Source organism: Myotis myotis, unplaced genomic scaffold, assembly GCF_014108235.1.
Source record: "Myotis myotis isolate mMyoMyo1 unplaced genomic scaffold, mMyoMyo1.p scaffold_m19_p_1, whole genome shotgun sequence".
NCBI classification, from domain to species: Eukaryota; Metazoa; Chordata; class Mammalia; order Chiroptera; family Vespertilionidae; genus Myotis; species Myotis myotis.
This window is the reverse complement of record NW_023416313.1, coordinates 115,902,651-115,925,300: the sequence shown is the minus strand read 5'-3', so window position 1 is coordinate 115,925,300 and position 22,650 is coordinate 115,902,651. Positions and strand designations below refer to the sequence as shown.

Genomic DNA, 22,650 nt, shown 5'->3' with positions numbered 1-22,650 from the left:
CAGCGGAGTCCAGCCGGGCTAGTCGCCTCCAGCCCCATCTCCCCATCAGCGCAGGCCATCTCCCCATCACCGGGGTGGCGAGAACCCCGCTGCGCTCTCGCGCTCAGCACTGGGAGGCGTGTATGTCGCTTTAAAAGCTCCCTCCCCGCGCGGGGCGGCCCTTCCCTGCCGGCGCCGAGCGCGCGGAGCCGCGGAGCCCGGGGTCTTGGTGGGAGCAGCGCCCGCCGGGGCGGCCAGCCGGCGGGGGGCGGGAGGCGGCGGGCGCGGGAGGCGCGGGGCGGCCCTCGAGGAGCGGGCCCAGGCCCGCGGAGCCCGGCGGGGCGGGTCAGGGCGAGGCCGCGGAGGGAGGCCCAGCCCCGGGCGGCGCCTGTGTGCCCCGCCGGCAGCGGCCCGGCGCCGGGGGCTGGCGAGGCGGCGAGCGGGGTGGGAGCCGGCGGGAGGCGGTGGCTCCTGGGCACGGGCTGCGAACCCGGTGCTCCCTGCCGGCCGGGCCACCGCGCGCCCTCCCCGCCCGCCCCTCGCCGCGCCTTCTCCTCCCGTTCGTGTCGCCTCCTCTCCTCCGCCTCGCGCCGCTCCCGCCCGCGCCCGGGCTGCCGAACCAGCGGGCCGGGTCCCCCGCCTGCGCGCTCCTGGCCGGGCCGGCGGGGACCAGTCCCGCGGCCGACGCCGCCTCCCCCGGCCTTTCCGACAGTGGATGAGCGGCGGCAGCGCTCTCTCCGGCCGCCGGCCGAGAGCGGGGCTGGGCTGCTCGGACCCTCGCGGCCGCTCGGGACGCCGCGGGTGCGGAAGCGCGGACATCCTGGGTCCGGGCTGAGTGCGTCCGGGGCACCCAGCGGTGCCCGCTCATTCCGTCTGGACTGGACCGAGCGAAGCCTGGACCGTGCCGAGCCCGGGGGATGCCGGGCGCGGGCTGAGGGGATCCCGGCGCCCTCCGATCCCAGCTACTTTGGCTCACGCACCGGGACGCCCTACGCCCGGGTCACCTGTGGCCTGAGAGCCGCAGACCCACCAGACCCTTCTCGCCCAGGCCCCACCCGGCGCCTGGCGGGGGTTGGGGGACATTTTTCCTGCCCCCGGTCGGGGAGCGCAGAGGCCCCGCCCCTCCCACCGCCCAGATGTCTCCCGGGGCGGTTCTGAGGACCTCCCTGAGGCCAGGGGCCGAAGGGTCCAGAGAGAGAAGCCCGCCCTAGGGAGCCTGGGGGGCCCCCCAACCTCATCTGGGGCTTGGCCCCCACGCTACTCGGAAGGCAGGCCGGTGCCCTCACCCTCGGTGAGTCCGGGGGTTCTAAGGGAAGGCTGGGCTGGGAAAGGGAGGGTCTGCTGGGAACGAGGGCACCCTGGGGGCACTACGAGGGAGGACAGAAGACTGGAGAGACCCTCTGGTGAACCTCCAGGGCAAGGCCTGGCTGGGGAGGGGTGTTTGGGGGGACCTGGTGCTCGGTGCCCCATCGCAGGCTGAGGACTTCTGCCTCTAAAGCAGGGGCTCCCTCTTTTTCTTCCCAAAGAGGGGCTGTGCTGTAGACCATCTGCCTCCACCACCCCTCCCCACAAAGAAAAACATTAAATCCCCAGCGAGGAAGGGTGCCCGGCTGTGGAGAGGATGGAGGCAGTAGCATTGCCGGCTGGTGCTGCAGCCTGGGAGGGCTGATGCCAGGCTTCTCTCTGCAGGGGTCTGCTCTCCTCCGTCCAGCTCCCTTCCCAGAGCTGTCCACATCTGGAGCCCCCTCCACATCTGGAAGACCCCAGCCACAGTCATTCTGCAGGTGTCACTTGCAACCAGAGACCTCTGCCTTTGCAACTGCCCAAGAGTCGTGAGGGGATTGTGCTGCCTTCCCCAATCCCAAGGGCATCTCTTACCCTTAGTCCCTGCAGAGTCATCTCCCTGCTTCTGTGTCCAGGCTCAGCCAGACATCAGCCCAGCACACCTATAGGCACTTCAAGTCCTGAAGGGCTCCTGAGATCCAAGACCCCTCCCCTGCCCTTCTATGTCCTCATCTTGACCCCTTGTCTCCTTCTGGGTGTCCCATTCCCCATCCAGAGGCAAAGGAGGCGGGGTGGCAGGAGTCAGGGGCTGGGTGAGGGCCACCCAGGGCCAGCGTGGGCTGGGGGGCCGTTAAGATGTGGAGCTCTGCCTGGCTGAGAGGGGCTCTGTGGAGGCAGACGCAGTGTGTGCCTGGCTGGGGGGAGTATGGGCAGGCCTGCAGCCACGTGGTAAAGGATGAACATTCGGGGCACCCCGGACCTCGGGCAGCCCAGTGACGACCCCAGCAGTGGTGGCGAACGTGAGCGGATTCGACAGCGCATGAAGATGGTCATCGGGCAGCTGGAGGGCATTCTACGGGAGCTCAAAGAGGTGGCCAAGGAGCTCAGGGAGGTGAGTGAGGGGCCAGACGGACCCTAAACCAGTTTTCCTGGGCCTGGCACAAAAACATACTCTGGCATGTATGTTTCTGTGTGTGTGTGTGCGCGCCCAAAGCTGTGTGCATGTGTGCCACTCTGCTGGGTACCTCCATCTTGTTCTCCTTTCCCCAAGTCTGCTCTGCTAAAAATCTTACAATAGCCCAGGGCAGGGCGGGTCTCGGTTGCAGAGAGCATTGGGACAGCATGTAATGGGCCCATGGCTCTGTGGTTATGACTCGGCTGCCAAGATGGCCAATAAGGACTGAGTTCCACAATAACCTCTTCTGGAACCTAAGCTGACCTTTGACCCCCACCATCTGCTGGTCACAAGGGGCCCTGGGAGAGTGTAGATGGCTCAATGAGGCAGTCCCCACTGCTTGGAGCATTCCCCAGATATTACAAAACCCTTGATCCCGAAAAAATTAGTTCCTCCCTGCCCTGAGGTGGGAATGAGACTAGGGGGCTGCTAGTGGGCCTGAGAGTTCCTGTGTACATTGGCGGGGCAGGAATCTCCTCTACAGGGGTGCATCCCCATCCCGTAGTTCTGAACATTTTTGGCCAAGATTGAAGTCACCCAGAGAGTCCTCAGCCCTGCCCCCTGGGCTGTGTTCGAGCCTAAAATGCATGACCAGGGTTCTGAGCCACTGGCCTGAATTTTCCCACTGAGTACCATTATGCCAGCCAGGTGGGCTTTAGGCAAATTTCAACTCCTTGTAACCAGGGCCCCTGCAGAGATGGCAGGGAGAGTGATTGAATTGGAGTTATGGATTCAGGCTCTCCCAGCCAGATGTGCAGGGAGATGGGGGCTCTAGAAAGATTGAGAAGAGGAGGTGATGGTGGATACCAACTCCAGACTGGCAAGGTGGTCTTCTAGCCTGGCCCAAGAGCCAAGGAGCAGGGGGTGTTTGAATCTTCAGAGTGGAGATTCGGGCCAGGAGCTAAGGTTGGGCAGGCAGCCTCTCTGCCCAGTCAGCCTCATGGAGCCTGCCAGGAAGTCCTTCCTCAGGAGGCAGAGATGGCTGTTGCTACAGGTAGAGAGAGGTGTGGTGTGAACTGGGCTGGCCAGGGTGTGGGCTGAACATCTCTGGGGAATGCAATTTAGTGGTCATTGCCTATGAGTAACTCCTCCTCCCTCAGCCTCATTGTTCCGAAGGACTACCATCCCCACCTCATGCCTCCCCACCCCCCATCTATTTCATGTGTTCTGTGGTTCCATCAGAGTCATGGGAACTGTCCAGAGTCTGTCTTGAGCAGGGGCATGGGACCTATGCCTCAGCAGGCCTACCCAGAAAGAACCAGGGTGGACTCTAAGCCTGGGGGTGAGTTTTGATATAGTACAGAGCCTATTCCCAAATGACCAGCTGAATATCTTGCAGGCATCTGTTCTTCCCATCCCCACCCCCACCCCCACTCCCACTCCCAGCAGAGCCATCCAGAGCTTGAAGGCATCACACAGGTCATCCAGCCCAGCCCTATTCATTTACTGTTGAAGAAGTTGAGGCCCAGAGAGGGATAGAGGCTTGATTAAGGTCACAGAGCCTACCAGGGGCACTCAGTAGAACTCAGGTCCTGATTCCTGCTCTGGGGCTTCAGCAGGTGGGCTAACGAGCAGCCTCATTCCATTTTCTTAGGGACCTTCTAGACTTGAGACCTTATGCTCATTCTGTGATACTCTGAGGGGGTGCCCTTTAGGGAGTGAGGCAGGAGGATCAGAAGCATTAGGATTTACTTGCAGATCTTTGAGATAGCCTCTCCCTCTCTTCTCAGCACACACACTCACCTATTCCCATGTCCTGAACAGCAGAGCTTCAGGTTCATGGGCTGTGCAACCCCCAGAGGCCTGAGCCAGGACAGAGAAAGATGAGTCCCCTCCCCCCATACCCGCAATAGGCCATGTGCCTCCACCCAAGACTCTGGCAGGTTGCTGTGGCAACCAGAATCTACCCCGTATGCCACCACCTGCCCACTGCCAATGGCACCCAGCTGGGAAGCGGGGGGGTGGGGGGCAGGTCTCAGAGCTTCCCCATCTCCTAGGCAGGGTCTAGAGATGGGGTGATGGACAGAGAGGAGTGTTGGGAGAGGCAGGTGAGGCCTACAGAGACCCAGGCAGAAGAGGAGATACTATTCCTAGGAGATGGGGTTTGTCAGGAATGGGGTTACCGCTTAGGGGTGCCAGGTCCTGGTTTGAGATAAAGGTTTGCACCCACCCACCCCACCCCCACCACCAGGAACCTGTAAGCTTGGCTCTTGATCCTCCAATGGATCTGCCTGGCTCTCCTTCTCAGTCACTTTGGGTGGCATTTTTCAGTGGGGGCATGGGTAGGCCCAAGGTTGAGAGAGTTCTCTTATCACACTCCACTCTTTAGGCAGCACCAGCACAGAGTTCACCAACTGAGTTCTGGTCTCAGGAGGGTGAAGCACTTAGATGTGAAGCCAAGATTTACATCCAAGACTGCCAGAGGGCAGCGCAGGGTGCTGGATGAGGGAGGAAGGCCAGCAGAGAGGAAGGGCTTAGTTAGCTATAGCCCCTCTGCTATCCTCCTTCTCCATCTGCTGCTCCCTTCCCCACATACCATGGATCACAGCAGAGCCTCCTCACTTCCTGAGCATCATAGAAAGATGAGAAACACTACAGCACTGCTCCCCAGGCCCCCGAGCCTCAGTCTGCTCATCTCTAAAATGGGAATGATGATAATTCACACCTCAGAGTGATCTTACAAGGATGTATTGGAGTACCAACACCTACTCATACCCCTGAAGGATTTGGCGTTCCCTCTCCCATACCTCTCCTGTTCTCCCAAACTCCTGGCTCTCCCCAAGGGATAGGGGGCAAGTTCTGTCCCATGGGTGGGGAAAATAGTTTTATGGACTAAGTGAGGTAAGAAATGTAAAAGTGTGTTGAAAGCAAAAATTGTGCTGCAGAGATGTGACAGTCAATCATTAACTAGCCTTCATTTCTCCTAGGTCCCTAGTACTCCAGGTGCCAGGCCAGTCCCAGCAGGCTCTCTAAGCTCCTCAGAATTCTGTGAATCAAAATTTGGAGAAGCAGCACAGCCTACGGGCTGAGCTTGGGCTTTGCAGCCAGATGTCTCTAGTTCACATATGTTCTCCACCACCTTCCTAGCTGTGTGAACTTAGGAAAGTTACTTTACCTCTCTGTGCTTTTGTTTTGCATCTCTAAAATGAGGATACAGAATAGTATGCCTCCTCACCCTCACCAGCTCTATGATGGTTGTGAGGATTAAATGTGATATTATATACAATGTACTTCATGCAGCAATGGGCACAAAACTAGCTCCGTATCTGTTAGATATTACTGATGAACTGTTCGAGCACTAGCCTGCTCCTCAGCTCTGTGTGAGCCCTTGTTCTTTTGGAGTCACATTGGCATCTTAGCCATGATCAGGGAGGTCAGGCCCAGGGCCCTGCAGCAGGCAGTCCTACCCTCTTCTGGCGGAGGCAAGGGGTTGGTGATGGGGTTGGGAAGCAGGTCTCCAATGAGATGGCATTTGAACAAAGACCCAAAGGAAGTGAGAATACATACAAGTCAAATGGATATCTGGAAATGAGCCTCCAAGCAGGGGGAGCAGCAGGTCCTGAGGAGGAAGTGTGCTTGGCATGGTCAGGATCAGCAAGGAAGCTGATGCAGTTGGAGTGGAGGGAACTAGGAGGTGGAGAGCAGGATGCCAGGGCACACAGGGCATGCAGGCCACAGTACAGAATTTGGATTTTGTCCTGTGAGAATCCCACACGTTCCCCAGGAATCTCATTGTGTTTCTGGGTGGGAATCTGCCTCCCCACTGTTCTCCCTGCTTCATACTAATTGGGAGCCCACAAAGGCAGGGGTATAGGACCTTGTTCTTGGCCCCCCAAATGTTGAGCTTACCTTGAGTAGGTACTTGGCCTCCTCCTTGGTTACCCTCTCCCCAAGATGTCACTCAGAATGGGGCTCAAAATGTTCCTGTGTTGATCACTAGTATCCCTCACATCATCACTGGCTATTGGGTAGGATATAACTTAAGTTGCCCACCTTGGCCTGAACACCTCCGGAGGATGGAGGGGTGGGCAAAACCCTTTTGCAGCCTGGAGTGGCAGTGAAGACCGCCCCCCCCCCCACCTGATTTTCTTGGGGATCAGGCCCATGCAGTTGTGCTGTCCCATCGGCAAGGTGCTGTATATGAGGTCGCCAGGAGAGCTATGGGTCATACAGCAGGAGATAAATGTGGCCCAGCCAGGAAGCAGCTGGAGCAGGAGAGGCTGGGGACCACAGAGCTGTGCCAAAGTGGGTCAGCTCCATCACCCACAGCTCAGCAAGAATTGTGCGGATTTTTTCTTCTTTTTTTTCTCGCCACCCTTTTCCCTTTACATTCTCCTCCTCCAGACAGATTCTCGAAGCTCTGGGGCCAATTAGGCCAAATTGCAGGATGAGAGTCATGAATCACAGTCACCTCTCTCCCCCTCCCCAACGCCACAGCCCCCAGGAAGACAAATAACGTAATCACAGAATTAAAAAGTAATCAGTGGTCATAAATAATGCAGAATCCCTAGTTATATAACCAGCTGCCCAGGGAGCTAGGCAGGAGGGAAGGAGGTAGCAACTTGTCAAGAAAAGTGAGGGGCCAGAGGTGAGGGGGAGGACAGGAGATAGAGGTTGTGGGACTCCCAGTCCTCGGTCCTGACTCTAGGCAGTGATGGCGAACCTATGACACGCGTGTCAGAGGTGACACGCCAACTCATTTTTTTGGTTGCTTTTTCTTTGTTAAATGGCATTTAAATATATAAAATAAATATCAAAAATATAAGTCTTTGTTTTACTATGGTTGCAAATATCAAAAAATGTCTATCTGTGACACGGCACCAGAGTTAAGTTAGGGTTTTTCAAAGTGCTGACACGCCGCGCCCAGAAGGTTCGCCATCGCTGCCCTAGGGTTTTATGGAACACATCCATGCTTTTCTTGGAGAGGCAGCTAGGGCTGGGGCAGGCAATATTGTGGTGTCCAGGACCATGAAGCATTTTCTCAGAAAAGAACACCCCAGCAATTTTTATTAAGATGTCTCAACTCGTCTATTCATTCAATGGCTGTTTTGTAAAGAGTGTACCAATCTCTGCCAAACTGGGGGTGCATGGTGGGGATGCATTTCCAGGTCCACTCCTTGTGGGGAGAAGATATCAACCACATTATAACCTATATGCTCAAAACATTGCAGCAGTGATAAATACTAGATAATATTTTAAGGAAAGGTATGAGGTGCTTTGAGAGCCTTTCATAGGAAACCTGTCCTCAATTGGGGATCAAGGAGGACTTCCATATGGAAGTGAGATAGAGTGAGTAAGAACGGTGTGAGGCATTCGGGTGAGGCCCAGAGGCAGAAGTGAGCTCAGGGTGTAAGTGTGTAGGTGTGGTAAGGAGGCAGGCCTGGTAGGGAAGAGAGCAAAGGGCACTTAGCCACATTTGGTGTGGGGTGGTGTTTGGAGGTCCAGGAGTTTGGGGAGCACAGGAGTACTGGAAGTAGAGGTCCTGTTGGTTTTTTGGAAAGTTCCCTGGATGCACTAGATGAGTGTGGATGCACTTGTTCAGATGAGGGGAGCCAAAGCTGTGATCAGGACGGAGGCTGAGTCAGGACCTGGGCCCCCCAGGGGATTGTGTCTCAGCCCTCAATCCTGCCCTTCTCTCAAGTGTTCCCTCTTGAGCAGGTAATTCATGTTCTTAAAAGATGAGACCCAGGAGTCAGGACTCCTGACTTCTGGTATCAGCTCAGCTCATTATAGTCTCAGTTTCCCTATCAGTAAACACAATAAGAAGGATGGACTCAACAGTGTCTCCAATCCCTTCTGGCTTTGAGGTTGTAGGATTCTGTGATTTTTATGGTTTCATTTCTCTCTCCATTCCCCCTCTCCCCCTCTTTTATCCTGTGTATATAATTATTTTGCCTGTACTCTAAGACGATCTCAAGTTACATGCAGGCAAAATGATTATTAAATTGCAGGCAGAAATTACAGATTTCAAGACATCCAAACAGAGAGGCAGGTAGCATGGGGCGTGCCCCACACCTGCCCTCCCATTGACCTCATGAAATGAGAGGCACCAAGGACAGGCTTGACCAGGCTCTGCATACAGTCTGAGTACCCTGGGCATCTCACTTCCCTTTCTGATTCTTACTTATGTCATTTATCAAATATGTTTGACCTATCCCACCTAACGAACTGAGCCAGATTTGCCTGTGAGCCTCAACCATTTGGCTTTTAGAACCTCTTCTGTTTCCATCTGGAAACAGCCCTACTTCATGGAACATAGGTGCCACCCAGGTGTTGGGGTTTGAAAGGCCCAACATGTCCCATTATTCTGCCACGGGTACTGGAAATGTCCCCATCAGAGTATCATTCTTTTGGTGAAGAACTGGCTCCCATCAGCTCTTGGGCCTGGTGCCTGGTTACGTGTTGGCTCTCAACACGGTGGGTCCATGGTGGGTATTGTTTTACATGCTTTCTGTGCATCAAGTCATTAAATAGTCACAACAACCTAACAAGTAGGTACTACTAGGATTCTCCTTGGCTGAAGATACTCACAGAGACCTTGAGCAACCTGGCTAAGGTCATAAAGCTAGTAAGTTGTGATGCCAGGGTTGGACCCTAGGTGTGACTCCAGAGCCTAGGTTCTTGGATGCTTGGATGTGCTGACTCTGCAGTTTAATGCACATTCATATCTATTAAATCCCCACCAACTGGGAGAGGAGAAGAGCGTCATCCCACTTTACAGGGGAGGAAAATGAGACTGGAAACAGGAAAGCCACACTTGAGGCTTGAATCCAGGCCTCCCTCATTTACTACCCTCCACACCCCCAGGGTGGAACCAGAGAGGGTGTTCTAAGGGAGGAGAGGAAGGGCCTGAATGTGAAGGCCACCTGAGAAGGGCCTTTTGGATGGGGGGAGTATGTTCAGGCCTGAAGGCTTCAGGAATCCTGCCCTGTGCTCCCTGGATCTTCCTCACAGTATGTTAGGAGCCCAGCTTCTGGGCCTGGCCTAGCCTCAGCCAAATCTGTGCCATGACAGCCAAGAAATTTAACTCCAGATTCCTGCTAGTGTTGCCTTCTCTTATTCAGCAGCAGACTATCAGCATCTAGCTTGCTCTGGGGAGTCTAATTGGAGGATGTGGCTGCCCAGAGGTACAAGGCCACTTCTGAAGCCAGCAATGCCCTGAGGTGCTATTCTTTCATCAGCTTAAATACCAGGTCCCTAGGTCAGTGGTTCTCAAAGTTTGTCCCCAGACCAACAGCAGCAGCACAAGGAAGCCTGTTAGATCTACACTTTCTCAAACCTTACCCAGAACCTGCAAAATCAGAAACTCCGGAGAGTGGGCTGTTACACATTCCAGTTTGAGGCCAGGGTTCCTACCAGCCCTCAGATGTGGATTGGGTTGAGCAAGGACTTCTGGGGGATGTGACCTTCTCTGTGTTAGGGGGAGTCATTGGAGTCAGAGACATAAGAAGAGGTGGCCAGATTGGAGGGTAGAGCCCTTTGCCCATTGCCTACTCAAGCCCAGGAATCACAGTAGCACTTGGAGCAGTGTGCAGTCTTGCAGGGGTGTGGCAAAGGCAGTAATCTCAGCTTCCCCAGTGACTGGTCCCTCAGGCCCATTATCTATGGTCTCAGAAGATGATGATTTCATGGATGGAAAGTCTGACACATAGTAGGTGCTCAGAGATGGGAGATAACGTCGCTTTTATCGCCAGTGCCCCACAGAACCCTTTCCTAGAATCACAGCGATGAAAGGAACCTTGGAGATAAACCAGTTCACCCAACTCCCCACTTACAGATTGAGAAACTGAGACCTAAGTGGAAAATTGACTGACCAGGTCACCTGCGTGGGGTCTCCTGACCCCTTAACCAAGCAGACATCCCAGTGACCCAGACTCCTCTTGACGCCTCAGTTTTGTCTTTGCTTTCTTCTTCGCTGTGGGGCCCTCCTCACCCCCACTCCTCACCAAATACCTAGCACATCCCTGAATAGCTGTGGTCCTCAGTAAAGTTTTGTTGATTAGGTAATCAATTAACTGGCTGATCTGACTCCAGGTAAGAACACCGGGAGGGGCCCTGGGCTTGGTGACTCACTGCATATGCCTTTGTCTCTGGGTCTCTTGGTTCCTCCACTTTGCTTTTGATATTTTGCTATTTTTGTTTTTGGCCTGAAGACTCTCTCCTCTTGATTCTCCTTTCCCTATCATCCTCCCTGACTCATGTGCTGACAGTGGCCAAGGTCGGGGGATGTCCTGAGGCTGGGCTGCCTGCATGGAGTCCGAGCTTTAGTCTTCGTGGGGTGGGCAGGTTGCAGTGACCTTGCACCTGAACTGTCCCCCCTCCCATCCCAAGTGCATTTAACAGGCACCTCTGGGCCCAGAATGGATGGGTTTTTTATTGCTTACCAAATAATGCTTGTTTTATTCATTCCCCAACAAGCCAGGATTGATCTCCAGTCATCAGAGGCCAGGGAGAGGAAGGAGGGAGAAGGCTCTGGGGGCAGAGGTGGAGTGATGGAGACCCTTGAGGGACAGTCACTGACCAGCTGCACAGGCTGGCCCAGGATGCTTCCTCATGGTCACCTCATATCATTTTCTCATGTCTCTACTAAGTAGATTTGCTGGAGTCTCTCAGCCCTCTAGTGGCCTGGTGCATGAAATTTGTGCATGGGAGGGGATGTTCCTCAGCCCGGCCTGCACCCTCTCCAGTCTGGGACCCCTTGGGGGATGTCCTGTAGGATTGGGCCTAAACCGGCAGTTGAACATTCCTCTCGCAATCTGGGACCGCTGGCTCCTAAATGCTCTCCTGCCTGCCTGCCTGATCGCCCCTAAACACTCTGCCTGCCGGCCTGATCCCCCCCAACTGCCCCCACCCCTGCCGGCCTGATCACCCCCAGCTGCCCCCCCTGCTGGCCTGCTTGCCCCCAACTGCCCTCCCCTGCCAGCCTGATTGCCCTTAACCACCTCTGCCTCAGCCCCGCCACCATGGCTTTGTCTGGAAAGACGTCTGGAAGGTCTCCCAGAAGGTCTTCCGGTCTTTTATTAGTATAGATTTCATTTTCTGATTAAATTTATTGGGGTGATGCTGGTCAATAGGGTCATAGGTTTCAGATGTACATTTCTATGATACATGATCTGTATATTGCATTGTGTGCCCCCACCCAAAGTCAGATCACCTTCCATTACTATATACTTGGCCCCCTTTAACCTTTACTACACTAATCCTTTTATATGGTAACCACCCTCTTTAAATAGCCCCTCTCAGTCATAGGAAGATCAAGCTCTGAGCACCAGAGCCTATAAACACCCCCTCCCCTGCTCCAGAACAGCAGCTGGCTATGGGGAGAGGGGTATGTGAATGGATGATGTACAGGCTGGAAGACAGTCCCTCCTCCACCCAAGAGACTGAGGAATGGAAAACAAGCTCTCTTCACCCTGGTCCAGTTTGGGCCTCCACAGAGCAAATAAGCCTGTGACCTCAAGTCCAGTCTCCATCCTGTAGGGGCATTAGCAGGGGGGATGTCACGGGGTGGCGGGGGGACACATGCTCACACCTAAGTGATGCCAGGTCTGGCCTGGCCACTCTAATCCTTCTGCCCTTCCCTGGACAGGTGGTGAGCCAGATAGATAAGTTAACCTCAGACTTCGATTTTGAACTGGAGCCAGATGACTGGACCACGGCCACTGTGAGCAGTACCTCCAGCAGCGACAAGGCCGGTGTAGGTGGCCCCTTTGACCTGGGCCACCTGGACTTCACGACAGCTGACATCCTCTCAGACAGCTGGGAGTTCTGCTCCTTCCTGGATGTCTCTACCCCTTCAGATTCCATGGACGCCGCCGAGTCAACACGACCAGGGGCTGGTTCTGACTACCGACTCATGAACGGTGGCATGCCCATTCCTAATGGGCCACGGGTGGAGACCCCAGACTCCTCCAGTGAGGAGGCCTTCAGCACCGGCCCTCTCAAGGGGCAACTGCCCCAGCGGACCCCAGGCACACGGGAGAGAGTGCGCTTCAGCGACAAAGTGCTCTACCATGCTTTGTGCTGTGATGATGAAGAGGGGGATGGTGAGGAGGCAGCGGCAGAGGAGGAGGTGGGCCTGTCCCCAGAGCCTCCCCATACAGAGGCCCATGTGGGCCCCCTCAAGACCTCCCTGGCCCCCAACAAGCCAAGGCGCTCTCCACTGACTGGCCGATGCTCAGGCCCCACCTTGGCCCCCGAGCAGACACGAAGGATCATGAGGAACAGCAGCACCCAAACAGTGTCAGACAAGAGCACGCAGACAGTGCTTCCCTACACAGCCTCCAGACAGAAAGCCAAAGGGAAAAACTAGGGGCCGGGAGGGGACTGGGGTTGGGTAGGGGGAGGTACATAGAGTTATAAATATATACACATATATATTTAAACAAACACAGTCATAATAAAATTTTAAAATGCTGAGGATCCAGCCCCACAGGCCCCAAAGCTTTCTCAGAGCTCATCTTAGGCACAGAGATGCCTACTTCCCTACTAGGTCCCAGGAAGTGTGTCTAGAACCTTCCTCCCTTCCTTCCCATTGCAGGGCTCCTGAAGGGGGTGTCCAAATGTCAAGCTGCTGGCCTGGACCATGTCCAGGGATTCATCTGCAGGAGGCAGGCTCTCAAGAAGTAGTGTCCAAAGCCAGGGCTAATAGTATGATGTGGAGGAGACTAAGTGGCTTCACCCATGGAGTGGGTGGCTCCATGCTCAGCCTTGTCCTCTAGAGATCAAAGACTCATGGCAAAGCCCCAGCAAGGCCCCTAGTGCTGCTGAGATCCATGTGAGAAAACAGGCAGCAGCCACCATGGGCCAGAGATAGGCCCCTGACCTGTCTGCAGGCAGGCAGCCCCAGGAAGGAATCCAATGGCTCCGCTCTACCGCTGCTCCTCCACTCTGGGACCCTGAGTTCGCTTTGGCAGGTCATAAATGACACCAACAGAAACAGATGGGAGCCTAGAGGTACCAAGGCTTCATCTGGGGCGTGGTCCATACAGAGACAGCATCTGAATATCATTGGGCTAATAATCCCAACCATTGCTCACATTTACTGAGCATATCTCCATGTCGCTACTGTGCTAAATACATTGTATAGCATAATCTAATTTAATTTTCAAAGTAACCTGACAAGACAGGAACTATTGCTATTCCCATTTTTCAAATGAGAAGACTGAGATTCAGAGAAGTTAAGTAACTGGCCCAGGGTCACAGAGCCTGTGCCCCTCCACTCCCCTTCCCCCATGAGCACATGGTTTCCAGGCTATATCTGGCTCTGCTATCTAGTAACTGTGCAATCTTGGGAAAGTCCATTTGCCTCTCTGAGCCTATCTACCTCATCTATGAAGGGGGTCTGATAATGTTCATCTACCTCACCAACTGCTGTGGAGCTTCAACAAGATGAGGACTTGGTAAATTCCAAGTCACTGGATATGTGTTGTGGTCAGTGGCACCCCAACTCAGATTCCAGTGTTTTCCAGGGTTGGGATCCCTGAGTGGGGTGGGAAAGAAACCACTGCCATCAACTGGGCCACAGCTTGATGGTCTCCACGAGCTATTGGTCTCCAATAGCTCAGAGCAGGAAGGAAGCAGTGATGGCGGTGCAAGGATGTCACTGCTCAGGGCCTCCCTGATGCACATTTAATGAAAGCAGAGGTACAGCCTGCCAGGGACTGTCAGGAGGGTCTCTGGCTCTACACACGGGCGCCCAGGCGAGCATGGCCAGAGAGGTACTGTCCAGCCCCCAGGGGCGGGGAGACAGAGACCATGTTGGCCTGTTTGGAGCAAATGCCAGGGATGCTGTCAGGATGAGACAGGCAGGCCTAGGAGGCCTGCTCTGCAGTGTTGGGGTCTCCCCTTGGGCCCTAAATAGCCAACCAGGGTGCAACCTCTGGAGTGGAAATACAGGGTAGTGGGTCCAGGCTAGCAGTTCCTGCCCAGACCTGAGAATAAGAGCTCTGAGCTCCTCCCTCAGTCCCAGGAAAACTCTTGGGCAGTGGTATTGATTAGTGATAGGACCCTGGCTCAAAAGATGCATGCCAGGGGCTCCCCTGAAGGATGGCTGGCTGGGTCCTTCCATCCTTCCGGATGGCCTGACAGTGAAGAGGGGCAGGCCCTGCCCAGGTATGGGCACACCTAGCTTTGGGACTCATTTTTGCTCTCCAGTGGCAAGATTATTTGTTTCACAGCTTTGCAACAGTCAAGAAAAAGACATCTGCAGAGAGCACACATTTCACCAGGAAGAAACAGAGAGCCCTGTGAGGGCATTGTCCTCTCCTGGGAGACCCCACTCCACTCCCCTCTGTGTGATTTCCTCTGGCCATGGCTAGCATGTACCACCTGGCTACTTGCTCCAAATGGGGCAGTAGAGTGAGGGTGTCCTGGAGGAGGGGAAAGTAGATATTGAAGCGGGCATAGGTTTTCAAAGGCCTAAAAAGTACTTGGCTACTCATATATATATGCCACAATCAGTCTGGACCTCACTCACGGATCCCCATGGTTTTCTTATGACTTGAAAGACAGAATGTGGTCACCTATGTAAAGAACTGTGACTATCAGAGCTGGTGAGCACAAAATACACTGCTTCAGAGTAATGAGCTCCCTGTCCTGGAGGCAGACACAGACATCCTGGGGACTTCTTCCAGACCCACCTGCTCCTCCAGGTAGTCTCTCACTGCTCTTCACCATCTCTTCGCCAGTTTCTGGGTTTCCCAGAATGTCCCATCAGATCTCCCTGTTTACAGGAAGTCTTATTTTGCTGACCATCTACTGTGAGTTCAGACTTGTGACAACCAGTGCTGTGGAGGAGTCATAGTCATAAACAGCTCATGCTCATTGAGCACCTACTATGCGCTGGGCATGTCCTAAGCATATGTTTTACTGCATTTATTCCACTCAGAAAATATGAGATAAGCAATTATATTTATACCTGTTTTCCAGATGAGGAAACTGAAGCTCTGGGAAGTTAATAACTTGCCTAAGGGCACAGGATAAGTATGGCACCAGGATTGATCCCAAACTCAGTGACTTGGTACTCAAACATATGCTATAGTCATATCCCTGGTGGAGACAGTGCCCTGGTCTCTGGGGGTGTGGGAGGGGCTGGGGTCTGAGAGCCAGATGGTGGGATGTGGGTATCAGGAGCAGGAGACCTGTGAATGCCATTCATTCTTTGGAGAACTTGGCTACTATTGATGGCCCTTGACACAGAGCCTGGCACCAAATGGATTATGCATTCAATAAATGTTTGCAGAATGAAAGAATGAGCTCCATTTGCAGAGGGAGCATTCATTCAATCAGCTTTTATTGCAGGCCTCCTACGTGCCAGGTCTCATGTTGCTTGTGCACATACATACACACAGCTCCCTGGGAGGGACTGGCCTGGTGTGGCTCAGCAGCTGGGCAAAGTCAAAACAAAGAGGTGTGGGGATTCAGTGCTGATAAGCCAGAGGTGGTGGTGAGTCCAGCCTGTGGTCTCTGGGAAAGAAGCCAGGAGCATGAGATAGGGGGCTGGCTTGACAAGGAGACCACTCTGGGAGTGGGAGGAGTGAGGGGAGGTCCTCAGCCTGACACCACTTTAACGAGGTGGGCACATTGCAGTGTCTCCAATGTCTGAGGATGAGGAGACCTCATTGTCTCCATTTACAGGCAAGGGACAGACCATGTAGTCTAAGGTCTGATGGGACCAAGGAGCAGAAAGGGGGATGAACTATTTGGAGACCCCAGCACCATCCTCCACCCTTAGAGACAAAGTGAGACCCTGTCAATGGAAGGGATAAGGGCCAGGGGGAGCTGGGAATTCAAGGCAGACACAGATATCCACCACTACCTCTCCTAAATTCCCTTACTCTGACCCTCACCTCATCCCCTTCCGCCCTCCATCTCTCACCCATCATCCAGCTGGAACTTGTGTAAGAAAACTGACATTTATTAGCCACCTAGTATATGCCAGGCACTGTGCCATGTTTTTTAGCTAACACTAAATGACAGATTTAGTTGCGCCCAGCACATAATAAGTTGTTCAGTAATTATTGAATAAATGGATGAACCAGAATCTTTATTTTACAGGTGAGGAAGCGGATGAGCTAATAAGGAATTTGTTCAAAGTTGCACACAGAAATCGGTGGAGCTGGAGATTTGGAATTGTTATTATTTATTATTTATACTTACATAAGAGCTGCTGTTTCTGGAACACGTACAATTTGATGCTTTAGGCACTTCACATAAATTATCTTACCTACTTTACAACAACCCTCCAAATAACAGACGATTACCATTTTACACATGAGAAAACAGACACTCAGCAAGGTGTGGTACCCTGCCCCAAATAAACAGCCCCTGCGCAGAAACAAGACCTGAATCTAGGCTTCACTCTGCTTACCACACGCCTAGCTTGCAGGGCCCTAGGACCCTATCAGACATTCCAGAGCCCACATTTACCCTTGGCCAACTGAGCAGTGCTCACCAGGGCTCAGGCCTGCTCTCCTCAACTCCATGCTCAGGACCCCAGAAGCATTTGGCCCAGGTTTCTAGAACCCACGCCAGTTCCCTGTGAGTCCGGGGCACTGACTAGGCAACAAACCCACACAGCTCCAAGTCCAGTGGCCTTTCCCCTTGTCCTATCTGTGGCAGCACCTGCAAGACTAGGCTGCCCTCAGCCCCTTTCTGGTCTGGCCCAAACTGGCTTTAGTTTGGGCTGGAATGTCTAGAAAAGGCTTCTGGGAGGATGGGGGAACTGAAATAGAATTCATTTACGAAGGAGTAGAACTTGGGCACCTGGAAATGGGCCAAAAATGCTGGGGCGGCCACACAGGGATTATAGAGAGACCTTGCTAAAACAGAGGGTACATGATGGGAAAGATATGAGTGCTGCATAAGGGACTTGAGAGTCCCATGGCACCTTCAGAGCCACTCCATCCTCTTGACTGTGTGAGGAGGAGTGGGGTTTTCTGCCTAGTCTGAGGCTGAGAGAATGGATTTAAGAGAGCTCAATAAATGGGGATCCACTGTAATGAATAAACAAGAACAGCACATAATTGCACATTGGTAAGTAAAATAGATATGCTAAAGCCCTTGCAAGTCATTGTATCTTACAAGTAGGTTAAACATTTCCCCTGTAGTGCATTCTCACTTGACCTCTCTTTTCCCAGAGAGGGTGAGGACACTGGCTGCACTGTCCTGTCCCAGTTAAGCTAGCTGAGATTCTGATGAGACCTGACTGTGCCCACCTGCCTGCCCTGAATGAGACTACAGGCCCAGCCACCATGACTACCCGCCTCTCCCCCTGTACCCGGCCCCAGCCATACTAGCTAAGGAGATCAAGGAGGGTGACCCCAGGCCCACTGTTCACTGTTCTTGTTCAGATTGACTCCCTGCCAGAAACGCTCAAACGCACATCCTGCCTGTGGCTCTCAGTTCCCTGTTTAGGCTGCTCCCCCTCCTGTCCCAAGTGGGTATGTTTCACATATTGTTGTCCAGCAAGGTGTCCTCCTTGCAGTCCTCTTAAACGCACCACAGAAACCCAGTCTCCAGGTGCCAGCTCACCTGCCAGGCCACTCTACCCTTCCTGTGCTCTACCCCTAAGGCAGTATAGGGTGGAGGTCACTAGAGGGGCAGCCTGAGGAGAAACTATGGAAAGAGCCCCAGAGGCCCTGATTTTTGTGAGGTTTCACTGTGGCCAGTGGTAGGGCCTTCCCAGGAGATCTCTGTAAGGATGGAAAATTTTCCCCAGAGTCCAGTAGTAGGCTACTTGCAGGAGGAGTTCTAAAGGAGGAAGTGATGGCTATGTCGACTTCGGTGAGGTGGAGAAGGGAAGACTTTCACTGGTGACCCAGCTATAGAGGTGTGGAGGGATAGGTCAGGGAAGTCCAGTGGGCACTCTGAGAACTTCTCTTGCCAAGAGATACTTCCCAAGGCCACACTGACCCTACTCACCCTCCAATTCCCTGAGCATTTCTCTTCTCATCCAGAGGTTGCAAATCGGTGGCCTGCACACGTGCTTTGCCTCCCACACATAATGTTGTTTCACTTTAAAGAGATTTCTGGTCAAGATTGTAGAATAGGTATAAATGCTGTGCTCACCTCCTTCCGTGACCACATCAAAGTTGCAATGAAATTATAGAACAACAGCCCTTGAGAAACACCTAGTTGAACAGAAATCCTATAACTATAAAAAAGAAGCCACATCTAGACTGGTAGAAGAGGCAGAGAAGCAGAATGGGCTGGTCCCACACCCAGGAGTGGTAGTTAAGAATCGGGAGGAATATCTTGGCTGTAGAGGTCCCCCCTTGGGAGTGAGGGGTTCTAAGCCCACACCAGTCTGGACCACTTGTGCCAGAAGAGGAATTCCCACAATAGCTGGCTGTGAAAACCAGTTGGGATTCCATCCAGGTAAGATAAAGATCTGCTGTAGACTCATGTGTCTTTTTAAAGGGTTCAAGTATAAACACACTCTCTCACAAACACTCACCCTAAGTGCCAGCAAAGGGAAAACAGCTCAAAAAGCACCGGACACATATGGGGAGGAAATGAATTATCTGGCTTCAGGGCAGCTCTCTCCCAGAAAGAAATGCTAGGCTAGCAGAAGACATTGCTCCTTTGCTGAGCTCCCCCTCCATCCAGACAGCAGGCTCAGGTGGGTGCCAAATCCGATTTACCATCAACCTGATTAACACTGTTCACCCCACCATGGTGATTCCCTGAGGCCCTGTCCCACCCTACTAAACACCAACCCCAACCTCTTTCACTACTGTCCCTCACAAGCAGCCTGTCTAGGCCCGTGCTATGGACTTTCCTAAAATCTCTCAAAGTTACACAAGCCCAAAACAATCAGCAGCTGTCCTCAGCATGCCCTGTACCTCTTTCTAAGCGACCCCAAGCTTGGCACTAGTAACAGCCAGTCTCGGTTCACAGCACAATCTCTCCCAGGTACCTCAAAGTCCAGCACAGGAAGCTACAAACTGCAGATCACTTTTTAGCTCCTACCAGTCTGGGCAAGGCAGTGGCCTGCACTGGAGCCCCTCAAAAGAGGTCCTAGAACCAATACATTAAGTGTTTTGCTTCAGATCACACCAGACCACCACACAATTAGTTCCACAAATGGCATACCCAAAGGTGGACTTGGCAGACACCAGAGCTTCACTAAAGTGAATCTTACTCTGTGGGGTCAGCTCCTCACACAACAGCTCCTCCAATATAGACAAAGTCAGTCCTCACAGCTAGTCAGTCTAAAGGTCAAGCCCTCACACTGACATGCTAACAATAATCAAGGCTCAACCACAACCAATATAAGGGACACCCTTGGAGCACACAGCTCAGGTGACCAGGGATACTGTGCCATTGGGCCCCACAGGACAACTACCATGTAAGGCCACCCTGCCACAACTAAAAAATGTTGGGGGGAAAGGAGACATATGCTATACTTTCAGCAATAAAGGATTATTTTTTAAAAAACAGGAAGATGTGGCATATCTACATAATACATAGAAACAAACACAGAAAAGCAGCCAAAATTTGGAGACAAAGAAACATGTCCCAAATGAAAGAACAGAATAAAACTCCAGAAAAAGAACTAAAAAAAATGCAAGCAAACATCTACCATATACAGAGTTCAAAACACTGGTTATAAGGATGCTCAATAAACTTGAGAATAAACAAACTCAGTGAGAGAACTTGCACAAAGAGTTAGAAAATATTTTTTAAATAGTCAGAAATGAAGAATACAATAACTTAAATGAAGTATACATAACAGGGAATCAAGAGCACATTAGATGATGCAGAATATCAAAGTGGTGATTTTGAAGACAAGTAAGCAGAAAACACCTAATCAGGAAAGAAAAAAAAAATAAAAAAAATGAGGACAGTTCAAGGGATCTCTGCTATAACATCAGGCATATCAACATCCTCATCACAGGGGTACCAGAAGGAGAGGAGAGAGAACAAGAGATTGAGAACCTATTTGAAGAAATAATGACTGAAACTTCCCTAACCTGGTTAAGGAAAAAGACATACAAATCCAGCAAGTGAAGAGAGTCCCAAACAAGATGAACCCAAAGATCCCTACACCAAGACACATCATAATTAAAATGCCAACGTTTAAAGACAAAGAGAGAATCTTAAAAGTAGCAAATAAAGGTAGTTAGTTATCTACAAGGAAGCTCCATAAGACTGTCAGCTGATTTTTCAACAGAAACATTGCAGGAAAGAAGGAAATGACAAGAAATATTTTCAAAGTGATGAAAAGCAAGGACCTGCAACCAAGATTACCCTACCTAGCAAGACTACCATTTAGAATCAAAGGACAGATAAAGAGCTTCACAAACAAGAAAAAGCTAAAGAAATTGATCACCACCAAACCAGCATTACAAAAAATATTAAATAGACTTCTTTAAGAATAAGATGAGAAAAAATATCAAAATATGAATAATAACATGAAAATAACTACATACCTATCAATAATTACTTTATATGTAAATGGATTAAACAGTCCAAATAAAAGATATAAAGTGACTGAATGAATAAATTTGGAAAAACAAAACAAAAAACAGAACCTATACATATGCTACCCAAAGGAGACCCACTTCAGATCAAGAGACACACACAGATTGAAGAGCTCTAACAAGAAACAAACAAACAAAAAAAAGACATCTCATAATGATAAAGAGATAATCTAACAAGAAGATATAACCCTTATAAACATTCATGTACCCAATACAGAAGAACCTAAATATATAAAGCAAATATTGATGGACATAAAAGGAGAGATCAACAGTAATACAATAATAGTAGCAGACTTTGACATTCCATTGACATCAATGGATAGATCATTAGTAAAAAATCAATAAGGAAACAGTGACCTTAAGTGATACATTAGACCAGATATATTTAGTTGATATTTTTTAGAACATTATGCCCAAAGCAGCAGAATTTATTTTTCAAAGGTACATGGAAGATTTTCCAGGGTATACCACATGTTAGGCCACAAAACAAATCTCAATAAGTTTAAGAAGATTGAAATCATGTCAAGCATCTTCTCTGATCACAATAATATGAAACTAGAAATTGATTACAAGAAGAAAAATACATAAACACATGGAGGTTAAATAACATGCTACTGAACAGTGAATGGGTTAACAATGCTATCAAGGGAGAATAAAAAGATAGCTTGAAACAAATAGAAATGAAAACACAATAACTAAAAAATTTATGAGACACAGCGACAGCAATACTAACAGGGAAATTCATAGCAATATAGGCTTACTCAAGAAACAAGAAAAATCTAAAATAATAATCTAACCTTACAACTAAATGAACTAGAAAAAAGAATAGCAAAACTCAAAGTAAGTAGAAGAAAAGATATTAAAATATCAGAAAGATAATAAACAAAATAGAGTCTTAAAAAACAGTACAAAGGAACAATAACATCAAGAATTGGTTCTTTGAAAAGATAAAAAAGATTGATAGAAGCCCAGCTGACATGGCTCAGTGGTTGAACATCGACCTATAAACCAGGAGGTCACAGTTCAATTCTTATTAGGGCAGATGCCCTGGTTTCTGGCTCAATCCCCAGTAGGGGGCATGCAGGAGACAACCAATTAATGATACTCTTTCATCATTGATGTTTCTATCACTCCCTCCCTCTCCCTTTCCCTTCCTCTCTGAAATCAATAAAAATATATTTTAAAAAATATTGATAAACTCCCAGACTCTTTTTTTAAAAAAAATATATTTTATTGATTTTTTTTTTACAAAGAGGAAAGGAGAGAGATAGAGAGTCAGAAACATCGATGAGAGAGAAATATCGATCAGCCGCCTCCTGCACATCCCCCACTGGAGATGTGCCCGCAACCCAGGTACATGCCCTTGACCGGAATCGAACCTGGGACCTTTCAGTCCGCAGGCCGACGCTCTAGCCACTGAGCCAAACCGGTTTTGGCAACTCCCAGACTCTTAAAAAGAAAGAGAGGACCCAAATGAATAAAATCAGAAAAAGTAATAACTGACACCACAGAAATACAAAGGATTATAAGAAAACTAGTGTTCCAGTGCATGGATCCGTGCACATTGAAAGGAAATTAATTAAAAGAAGTATTTTAATATCACTATTCACGTCTTGCTAATGAGAAGAAAATAGGATTCTACTGAGTCTCTTATCTACTTACTCCAGGACTTCTGTGAGGATCAAATGAGATGAGGCACGAGAAAATGCTTCACAAACATTTGGT

At 50.9% G+C, this 22,650-nt stretch overlaps 1 protein-coding gene across 1 annotated transcript; it reads left to right on the top strand.

Annotated features, from left to right (window-relative positions):
* The first annotated feature begins 239 nt into the window (after positions 1–239).
* INSYN1 (inhibitory synaptic factor 1) lies at positions 240–16,936 on the top strand. Its single transcript, XM_036348524.1, has 3 exons — positions 240–1,270; positions 1,669–2,374; positions 12,027–16,936. The coding sequence occupies exons 2-3, from the start codon at positions 2,219–2,221 to the stop codon at positions 12,747–12,749; spliced, it is 879 nt and encodes a 292-aa protein (XP_036204417.1). The 5' UTR covers positions 240–1,270; positions 1,669–2,218; the 3' UTR covers positions 12,750–16,936.
* Positions 16,937–22,650: the final 5,714 nt, after the last annotated feature.

What these genes read in the sequence shown, in the direction of transcription:
- INSYN1 (XM_036348524.1), top strand. Translation starts at nt 2,219, where the DNA reads ATGAACATTCGGGGCACCCCGGACCTCGGGCAGCCCAGTGACGACCCC. An exon ending in TGGCCAAGGAGCTCAGGGAG is followed by an intron (nt 2,375 to 12,026) that starts GTGAGTGAGGGG and finishes TTCCCTGGACAG; the next exon opens with GTGGTGAGCCAGATAGATAA.